The sequence below is a fragment of the Arachis ipaensis genome, chromosome B03 (genome assembly GCF_000816755.2).
Source record: "Arachis ipaensis cultivar K30076 chromosome B03, Araip1.1, whole genome shotgun sequence".
NCBI lineage: Eukaryota > Viridiplantae > Streptophyta > Magnoliopsida > Fabales > Fabaceae > Arachis > Arachis ipaensis.
The window spans coordinates 27,995,696-28,007,048 of NC_029787.2; the positions used below are offsets into that span (position 1 = coordinate 27,995,696).

At 36.5% G+C, this 11,353-nt stretch overlaps 1 protein-coding gene across 2 annotated transcripts; it reads left to right on the top strand.

Annotated features, from left to right (window-relative positions):
- On the top strand, positions 383-6,634 carry LOC107632798. Of its 2 annotated transcripts, XM_021118556.1 has the most exons (10): positions 384-1,447; positions 3,226-3,345; positions 3,459-3,555; positions 3,938-3,973; positions 4,340-4,506; positions 4,589-4,691; positions 5,081-5,277; positions 5,620-5,956; positions 6,035-6,128; positions 6,242-6,634. In XM_021118556.1, the coding sequence occupies exons 1-8, from the start codon at positions 1,143-1,145 to the stop codon at positions 5,636-5,638; spliced, it is 1,044 nt and encodes a 347-aa protein (XP_020974215.1). In that variant the 5' UTR covers positions 384-1,142; the 3' UTR covers positions 5,639-5,956; positions 6,035-6,128; positions 6,242-6,634. The 2 variants fall into 2 exon arrangements, with proteins under 2 accessions (XP_020974214.1, XP_020974215.1); XM_021118555.1 differs by having other exon boundaries at positions 383-1,447; positions 5,081-5,956.

Genomic DNA, 11,353 nt, shown 5'->3' on the forward strand with positions numbered 1-11,353 from the left:
TTTATACAGAGATATATTAATAACCGATTTTAATAGCTATATATATAGACACACACTAGTCTTGTTGTTCTTATCATCATCATCATCATCATCATCATCATCATCTATTGACTACTGGTCATTGTTTTGTCGATTTTTAGCAAATCGATGGTGGTTCGATTCTAAAAGTGCATTAAAGCGTCTTCGATTAGACAAGTTTTGACAATAAAAATAAAATATCACTTAGTAAATAACACTTAGTGAATAACACTTAGTTTTGAAAGATAAATTAAACAGCGAGGATAAAGAATGTAAATAACACTTAGTGAATATGATTAAGTGAAATATGAAGTTTACAAATAAAATTGAAATTAAAAGAAAGAAGAAGGTGGAAGGAACCTTACAGAAAAAGAAAACTTGATTGCAGGGATTTGCTGGGATGTGAGAGTGCTAGAGTGTTTTTTTGAGTAAAAGTTCCAACTCCCATTCACTATGAACTCCTAGTATTTATAGGCTAATCTTACATAACTGTTCATTAATTTACAATTAATTATAATTAAATATGGCATTTCAAATTCTGAAGCGCAGTCTTGCTAACCGTTCCCGCTGCATGATTGTAGCTATTCTCCATGAACTCTTCGTGTAATTAAAGTCATTAACTTCCCACTTTTACTGCTGATCGATCAATTCTTTCGAAAGCCTTATTCATCCCTTCGAATAAAATCTTCTATTCGATTTAGCTTATTCGATTGACAACACAATCGAAATCCACACCAGCACCGATTACCTTTAACTTCAAACCCACGCCTGTCTTCTTGAAACACCATACTTAGCTTATTTTGATTTGACCCACTCTTGTAGAAAATACTTTTTCGATCAACACTCATAATCTGCTATCAAGTGCTTAGCTAATTTTAAGCCTTTGAAAAAAGGTGGTAGTAAAAAGTAAGAATACGGTTAAGTCGGTAGTAAACCAACTAACCAAACGACATCTCATGCTTGCAGTTTGCGCGGGAAATTTTCACAGAAAAAAAGTTACGAGCTTGGGAGTACACCTTCAAGTAACCGATATTCTCTCCCAGTAAACACCAAGCATAAGAAAAGTAAACAAGGAATCATCATCCCCGTTGCTCAAAAACCCCTTCAGATTGAAGTTTTTTGGGATGGCGAGACTGAAGATTAGAGGGACCTGGTCGGGGGTTCTGGAAGACGTCACCGTCGACGCCTGGACCGTACCAAAGCTCCGGGAAGAGGTGGCCATGCGCGCCAACTGCTCCCCTGACTGCATCAACCTCACATTCGCCGGCATGGTCCTCAAGGACTACGATGCCGATGCCGGCCACGTTAGAAACTTGGCCAGTCTGGGCGTCAAGATCAACTCTAAGATCTTCGCCTCTCGCATCTCTCCTCAAGAAAGCGACGCATTCAGAAGAGAAGAAGAACTTTTTAGTAGGCTTGAGGAAATCAGGTACCCCTCACAATCATGTCTTCTTCTTCTTTAATTGTTTTGTTCAGAAGTTTAGGGATTTTCCGACTCTTGATTACTCCTAAGAGTTGCGCATGTCTTCTCTCTTGTTACCAAATAGATATTTTCAAACTCAATGTTAGGCATTTCGTGCCCATCTTGATGACTAATGTAGACATGGAAGATTTTAACTCAATGTTAGGATGGAAGGATGATTCTTGAGAGTTGAGGTGCAGCTGGCATCGGAAAAGAATCCCTCATTAGGATGAAAGGAATTGAACTATTTTATTTTATTTTCTTGTGTTGTATGGTTTGATTGAAAGAGCAATAATTAAAGCTTTATTAATTCTATCACCGGCAAAATAGAGGAACACGAAGCTTTTCGGTGCGGGTTAAAATCTAAAATTGAATGCCTTCTGTCCGATTTTCTAGGCTGGATAAATTTTATTAATTGATCATGATTTCCTTTTAGATACCGACACCACCGTTAGAGAAATCAACCTTATTAAAATCATTGCTGGAGACAATAGCTCTGAACCAAGAAAATCAAAGAATACCACTTTTTTATCCTGCAAGGAAACCAACTTGTTCATTACTGAATTTTTTGCTTCAATGGGAGTCCCACATTTATGAAACCCCTCTTTGCTCTGCATGAATTCTTGCTTTGGAACATAGGTTTCTTTTGTTTTCCCTCTTATCCTATATGTAAAGCTACTTGTTATGATGTCATATGACTATCACTAAATACTGTGGTGGATACAAGCCTTGTTCCAAAAATTTTCTATGATGCATTATCAAATTGTTTGTGAGAACTGAGAAATATGGATCAAGGCAATGAGCAGAGACCTTTTGATAAACTTAATCAAAAGTGCATGACTCCCAGTGTTGTTACCTCTTTCTTTCTTTCCTTTTTTGGGCACATAATGCAGATAATGTGTTACGACAGCTAATCAAAACTGGTGCTTGAGCTTGTGTAATGTGAGAATCTTTGACAGTTGTTGTTTGTACACCTGGTTTCTGGATTGTCAATCACCATTGAGGAATAAGGGTTTAAAAAAAGTATGTAGTACATTTTCTGAATAACAATGTTTCTTTTCTTGTCAATCTAATTTTGATTCATCGTAAAGACAAACGCTTGATTGTTGGATGTGTGGTCTTAGCGGGAACTTTGACATGTTTGGGAGACAATAAAAAATCAGCCAAAACAGCTCAAACTTGGCTTATTTAGCATTTATTAATTGTCGTTACAATTAATAAATTCTAAATAAAGCAAGTTTTGGATTTTTTTTTTGTCTCCATAGCATTACCATTAATCAATATGCTGTATACAAGTTAGAATATACTTTCTTTTATCACAATTCTAATTGTGCAATTGAGTGAGCTGTTAATATTTCAAGCTAATCCATGATGTCTAATTATTCATAAACAATGAGAAGCATCTCTGCATTTCCAGTGATGTTTCTTCTGCACCAACTGCAATGATCAATCTCTTGGTGTTTGTCTTGTTGAGCAAATCAACTTTCATCTATTATTTTACATTGAATGCATTACTATTTTTCCGAAGCTTAGCTGCGTTTGATGCTGTTAAAAAGGTAAGAGAGAGCAGCAGAGAAAAGATTTGTGTATATTCAAGTTGTGTAAGATAATACAATAGATAAGGGGATTTATAGGTGCTAAGAGAATCGAAATAATAAAAACATAATATCTTATAATAAATATTCAGATGTGCTAAATGATTCTAATGAATGCTAAATGATTCTAATATATTATGCAAAATACAGGGCAGCTGCAATTGTGATGGCGGAAAAGCATCCATGTTTAATACCTGTTGAGGACTTCAACAGAGACGCTGAAGATCAAAGTGGAGAGTTAGTGCATATAAGTTCTGAGATGGAGCATAGGTATTTAATCTTGGGAATTTTCATCTTTCTATAATGAATTGTTTGAAAATGTCGGGTGTTAAAGCCCATATTCTTTCTCCACCATTTATGTACTTAAAGCTCTCATATGGCAGGGCAGTAATGATGGGAGTGAGGCTTCATGCAATAGCGGTGAGGCTTATTGGATGTGAACTTTACAATAGTGCAGTAGAAGCGCTTAGCTTAGGAGAGGTCAGTTCCTGATGAACAAGAGCAGTATATTGGTTACAAATGTGTTTTCAAAATTGGCATAGTGCACATTTTCGCATAAGTATTGTCTTCTCTTATTATCTGCCTTCATTAAGATATAGGTTATAGGCTAAGAAGTTTCTGAACAAAATGCAATCTTTATTTGATATGTAGCATAGAACTTTTAAATTTTAACGCCATTGATTCTTTGATTAATATGGTTGAATTTATTATGGAGCTGCAAAAATTGGCGTCTCAGTTGAAATAAGTTACTTTTCTTTTTCCTGAAAGATATTAACTCAATCATTTACTTCTTTTCTCTTTTCTTTTTGTTGTTTACCCAATACAATTAACTCCGTCATTGAAGACTTATTTTATTATGTAGGAGGCATTCTCAATTTGTGATCCAAATCTCATTAAGGTGAGTGACCCAGTATATATTGAGAAAATAAAAGAATTCAGTTGCCAGTTATCATTTAAGACAAGCCATGACATAGTGCGATTTTTGTGTCACTTTTTAACTGCATTATTGACATTAGATTGTACTTTGTGGACACCAGATCAGTGAGTTTGTTGCAGATATGCATTTATAATAAAACTTTCAATCATTAAAGATTGAGTAGATGGGGTTTCATTTGAAGCAAAATGATTAACAACTTTTAATATATTACCATGGAAACATTGTTTAACATCACTGTGTAATTATTTCCCATTGATTCTTTTTAAGTATTTCCCTCTACATATTCTCATTCTGAATTGGAAATCCTTCCTGTCTCTGTCATCTCAGCTTATTTATATTGTTCCGATTCTGCACATAAACATGGTGTGGTGCTACTTTATGAAAGGAGACATCAGGTTGCTCTCGGATGCAGGAAAGCATCTTGAGATAGCTAGGACAGGAATTGAACGCGATCAAGTGAAGAAATCTGTTTGCCGCAGACTACTAGAAAAACTGTGAGTTGCTTATGTATATCTTCCAACTTCTTTTTCCTTAGAAATTATAAAATGAGATTAATTTAAGGTACTCTGTAAATAGGCATTTGAGACTAGATTTGCTTGAAGGGGTTGTGGCATATCATAGTGGCCAGATAGAGAAATCAAGAAAAGCATTACTTTCTGCAAAAGTAAAATTTATCCAGGTTTGTCTATAACATATTGAAATAATCATGTCTGGAAAAACTTCAACATTAACTTGTTGATCACGGCATTACTTGTACTGACTGGAAAAGGGGGAATTGAGTTATAAGCAAACTGGGCCCAATTTATGATTTTGAAGGTTAATGTAATAGAAAAAGATACTCACCTCTTCGATTTATAATGCTTAAAGCCTACTTCTCCCGAACTCCTATCACAAAGACCAGTTGAAGCTCAACCGTCAGTAGCATTAAGAATTCTACATCTGGAATTATCATGTGTGATGTAATTGATTAATATAAACACCACTGTGTTCTCTTTTAAATAAGGGGAGAAAGAGCTAGTCAAATACCTTTTATTTCTTCTTGTAAAACAATGTTTCGTTTTATGGCAGCATCAAGGCCCGGTTGACCCCATAATGCTTCTTATGAGCTTTGATGATGCAAGGTTTGGCTTCACCCAAAAGGAAGCAAATAGAGCACTGAAAATGTGTAATGGAGATGTGGGGGTTGCCATTGACTTCCTTATTGAGGAAGAAATAAAGGAAGTGCAAAAATGCAATGATGATAGCCAGAGAAGAAAGAAATTTTGGTGGGTGTCACTTAGTATTTATTAATTTCTAATTTGAAGGTATTTCTATGTTTCTTGATAGCTTCCTTCGTCAGAGAGGGAAAGCTGTACGGGTTGACACCTTCAAATAAAGTTGTGAATATAAAGAGATTGAAAGCATTGGTTTCCTTTGGGCGAGTATGATTTGTAAATGTATTGTTGGTACTCTGGTATCTGGTAACATGTGAAGCAGTTATTCTTGTAATTTAAACCAAAATATCTAGTGCATAATATATATCAAGAACTTTTCAGTAGCTATTTATGTTCAATTGGTTATTGATCAGAACAACAGTTCAAGATTCTAACCTACCTAAACATGGACAGGATGAATGATGGACTCTAGCTTCTCCTGTGGAGCAAAATTATTGAGTTCAAGAAATATTTATTCCTTGCTTAGAGGAGATGTGTTAACCGAGTATTGGGACGAGATCTCGGATCCAAGCCCAAAACAGCTATGTTGCATATAATTTATAATTATCATTGCACATTTGTATTTTGGCAGGTTTGTCCACTAGCTAATAGTATATTTGTCCTATTTGATACTGCTAAATATAGCAGGGTTGACGAGGAGCTTGCGGCTGAAGCCCTTAAAAGAAATGAAAATGATAAGCAGAAAGCATTGGATGATTTAAAAAATCCAGAAACTATTTCTACTTTACAGGTTACTATTAGTATTATGTGTTAACAAATTCGTATTACTAAAATATATTTCTACTGACTCTCACCGCCATGAATGAAGGCTGATATTGAGTCCATGAAAAGAGAGAGACAGAAACAAGCAACAGATTTTGCAATTGAAAAAGCTGTACAAATGGGTTTTGAAAGATCAAGAGGTACAAATCTTATTTAGTTTAATTTAGAGCAGTGCTGCACAACCAGAAAATGTAACCAAGATATTTGAAAGAAACTGTGGTGGTGATTGGATGATATTGCTTTGTGTTTGCAGTGGTTGCTGCTTTTGAGGCTGGTGGCACTTCAGAAGAAGTAATCCAAAGACTGAAAGTGCAACCGGAAGGTCCATCAGATATCAGCAAAGCAGAGGAGCAAAATGAGGAAATAAAAGGCGAGCTCTCTGCAGATATAGAAATTGCAAATGAAGGACCAGTCATTATTTTTTACTTGCGTTCGGTAGAGCTTGCATTGAGGAGGCTCTGGGAAGAAGACGTTCCTTCCCAGCATGATGAAAAAAAAGAAGGATACAAGTTTATGTAAATAAATAGCGGGTTGATGTGGGCGGTGAATGTGTGTCATAGGGGTCAATGTGTAGATAGCAGGATGAATAAATGTGATCATATTCTTTTTCATGCAGTAACTTTTTATAGAATTTGCTTTTGAATTTTCTAATAATATTAAGTGTCGTAAAATAAATAAATAGAGAAGAGAAGTAAATATAAAAATAAAAGAGAGAATATATATATATAATTAGAGGTAATGTCCAAAATGATCTTTAAAATTTTTAAAGTGTTTCTGTTTTTTAATTTTTTAAAATAACTAAATAAATTCCTTTAAGTTGCAAAATGTAAATATTTGTTGGTCTCTAATTGGACGATCGTTAACATAGTGCTGACATGTACAGTTAAATGCTAACATGGCACAATAAAATACGACATCGCTTTGGGATGGAAGCTAAAAAAGATTACGACCGCCAATGTCTTGGTCATTTAATATATATTAGAGGGTTAGGTTTAATTTTAGTTTATTAGCCACAAAATCCCTAATTACCCAAATATAAGAGAATTATATGTCACATATCTCTTTAATAGTGCTGACATGTACAGTTAAATGCTAACATGGCACAATAAAATACGACATCGCTTTGGGATGGAAGCTAAAAAAGATCACAACCGCCAATGTCTTGGTCATTTAATATATATTAGAGGGTTAGGTTTAATTTTAGTTTATTAGCCACAAAATCCCTAATTACCCAAATATAAGAGAATTATATGTCACATATCTCTTTAAGTCCAAGTAATTAACAATCTAGGAGAAATTTACTTTCTAACTAGTGTTCAAGTGAGATAACTCCAGATTCATAAGATGAAGAATGAAAGCAATCCTTAAAACTGAATCAATACATTAATTAAAATAGAAAAATAATAGTTTTAATCCATATAAATAAACAGAGCTCCTAACCTTAACCAAAGAGGTTTAGTGGCTCATGACTCAAAGAGAAAACTAGGATTCAGAAAATGTGAAAGTGCGGAAGAGAGAGGATTCCCCGAAGGCTGAATCGTTTCCCTTTTATATCTAACCTAATTTGATTTGAAACTAAAAATAAGATAATAAATTATAAACCTAAAAGATTTTGTTTGTAATTAAAAATAACTAAAATAAAATAAAATAGAGTAATTAAAAGATAAATCCAACTAAAGATGCTTTATTAGTGAGAATGTGATCCGGATTATTGGCGCTAAACGCAAGATCTAGTATTTAGCGCCCTTGTGGGCAGAAAGCTCCCATTCGTCTCTGGCTTACTGGCGGTAAACGCCAGACTTGGCGTTTAACGCCTTAATAAGCAGAAAGCTTCCCCGCGCTGCTGAGTTGCTGGTGCTAAACGCCCAGGTCTGCGTTTAGCGCCAGCTTGGCAGATTTGAATTCTTCTTCTCTTCTTCCATACAAACTTTGCCAAACTGATCTGAATTTTACCTGAAATAATTAAAACACCAAAGCAACTCAAAGTAGCATCCAAAGAGGTTCAAAACACTAAAATAAGATCAAAACTCATTAAATTCTAACTTAAAATAAATAGAAAATAAGAGAAAGATGCTTGTTCTTAAGCAACTAAAAACGGTATAGGATTGAGAAGAGAAAATGCCTAAGATTTGAGTGTTCATTTAAGTTCTTGTCCAATTACTGAGTGGAGTTGATGGTACTGTGATTTTGAATAGGTTTGGCATCTCATTATCCTTTGAAGTTCAGAAATATTGATATCCTTCAAAATTAGAACTCGGATGATATTATGGATTCTTTTATTCCTTAAGATCTGATTGATCCTTGAACGCAGCTTTTTCCTTTCTTTCCTTTGCTACTTTGCACCTTGGGCCTAGCCGTGACTCTAAATATTTTGTCTCAAGTTTAGCTTGACACAAAAACACCACAAACACTTAACTAGAGAGCTCTTTGAAGTCTAATTTTTCTTTTAATTTATCCCAGCCAGTAGTACTCAGAGCCTTTTGGCATATTCTGTAATTGCATTTGGTCTTGACTCTTAGTGCTCTGTCTCAAGGGTTACTTGACACATTTACATCACAAGCATATGGTTAGGAAAACAACTCTTTGAGCTTTTAATTATGTTTGACCTTCCTAACCATTGATGCCGTCTTGGACCTTTTTTTTTTTTTTGCTATTTATTGTGCTTCAAGGACCAATTTTTTACTCACTTTAGAGAATCCATAATATTTCTCTAAGTTCCTATACCTCAGGAGTCAACACTCTTAACTTCAATATCAATTATACACTATTCAGTTCATACATTCAAAATTATAGAGAATACCACCACATCAAAGTAACCAGAACACTCAGAATATATATAACTCAAGTCTCATGCATTTTACTACTTCTTTTCTTTCTTTATTTTTTTTTTATTTTTCAAGCTCAGTGAGCAATACATGAGACATTTTTTAAACTAAACAAAGAATATAAAAACAAATAAGTAAACTAGAAAGCAATAAGACACTACTAATGATCATGCAAAAGCTTTAAACAAATAACAGAAAACATGAAATCATACTGAAAGACAGAAAATAAGTAGAGCAGCAGATAATGAAACTCAATCACGTCAGTCCTGGTGGCTGCTTTCTCCCAAAAATCCTCTCCAGCGTCTCAGCTCCTCAATTTTTTTCCTCTGACTCTGCTATTCCTCCACTAGATGATGAAGGAGGGCCGAGTGATTCTGATACTCTATCCTCAGCTGGTCAACAGAGACGTCAGCTGCCCACAGATGCTGTCAACTGATCCCAATAGTCACGAGGGGAAAAATAAGATCCCTGAGGCATCTCAGACTGCTCCTGCCGAGGAGGGGAAACTGGCTCCTGAGGCGGTGCTCGCCCAAATTCCTTGGCATACTCCATACCCCCTCTTAGTGATCGGCCTGTCGATGTCAATAGGGGTGTCTCGCTCAATGCGGACGCGATCAGCCTCACAAGGGCAGAAGATGAGGTGAGGGAAGGCCAACCTAGTAGAAGTGGAGGCCTTTGCGGCTATGTCGTACAACTCCAGAGGGATCACACGATGTACCTCCACCTTATTCCCGAACATGATGCAGTGAATCATCACAGCTCAGTTAATAGTAACCTCGGATCGGTTACTCGTAGGGATGATGGAGCACTGAATGAACTCCACCCACCCCCTACCAATCGACTTCAGATCAGGCCTCCCCAATTGGTATGGCTGGTCTCTAGCATCTCTCTTCCACTGTGCTCTAGGGAGGCATATATCCGTGAGGATCTGGTCCAGCCTCTGATCACTGGTGAGCCTGTGAGAGTAAGAGTGAGGGTCCTCTCTGGATGGTGGTAACTGAAGTATCTACCTCACTCTCTCTGGACCAAACTCTAAGATCCTCCCTCGAAGCATAGTAAGCCAGGTCTTGAACTCAGGATTTACGTCCTTGATATGCTTGTAGGTCACCCAAGCATTAGTATAGAACTCCCTGATCATCAGAACACCTACATCAGTCACAGGGTTGTACAGGAACTCCCAACCCTTCCTCAGAATCTGCTCCCTGATTTCTGGATACTCATCCGGTTACAAATTAAATCGGGCCTCTGGAATCACCCTCTTCTTGCTCACAATCTCATGGAAGTGGTCCTCATGTATTTTGGAACTGAACCGGTTGTTATCAAACGGACCGGTTGTGGGAGCCTTTTCCTTTCTCTTCCTTAAAGAAGATTCTCCAATTTTTGACGTCGTATTGCTCCTATCATCATCAAATTATATTCCCTCTTTGGTCCCCACCAAAGGTGAAAACTCAGGTGCAGTCAACTTCACGTGAAGTTCATAACTGAGAGTCATTAGATAAAAATTTAGTCAAATTAGTCAAGTCATTTAACTACTTTCAGCTATCAACTTCACGTGAAGTCGACTGCACCTAAGTTTTTACCCCACCAAAACCTCTTCCTTCTTCCTCATGGACTCATCTCCTTCATTGCTGTCTTGATCGTCTAGCAGGGGCTCCAGTCTGTCACTCTTGGCTCTGTCAAGTGCAAGGATTTTCTGACAATCACATTATGAACAAATAAAAATATACCAATCTAACCTACCTTTCCTAGTTTACAGATTTCTCTGACTCATTCTCATTACTGTCACCGTCCCTTCTCGCTTTCGAAGAATTTGGACCGCTTCTAGAGCCCTGTACAGGATAAATTTTGAGGATCGTACTTCTGCGATGCGAGGTAGTTCAGAGCTGTAACAACGTCAATTATAACCGGCCGTATGTTGAGCTGCTCTTGAACACACATCGTGATGATAGCAAGAGCTGTAATGATGTCAATTATAACCGGGTCGTCCCAAGTAATACCTCAAGTGAGTGAGGGTCGATCCCACGAGGATTGATGGACTGAGCAACAATGATCGAATGATTCCTTAGTTAGGCAAGCAGAAAGTGATGTTTTGGGGTTCAAAAAGCATTAAACATTACTTCAGAGAATAAGAAAACAAACAGTGAGAGTGGTGTGAAATATACGAGAGAAAGTAGTTAAGGTATCAGAGATGTTTACTTTTTCGGATTAAGTTTTCTTACCAACTATTTTAATCATGCAAGATTCATTTCATGGCAAACTGTTAGTGATTAAACCCTAATGTCTTAGTGATTTAGTCTCATTTAACCTAGTTAACCGCCAATGTCTTGGTCACTTAATTTCGATTAGAGGGTTAAGTTCAATTCTAGTTTATGGCCACAAAAATCCTAATTAGCCAAAGCTAAGAGGATTATATGTTGCGTATTCCGATTAGTTCAAGTAATTAATGATTTAGGAGGAATTTACTTTCAAGCTGTTGTTCAGGTGAGATATCTCTTCCAAGAATCACAAGAACGCATATAGAATAAGGGTTATTCTTCCGA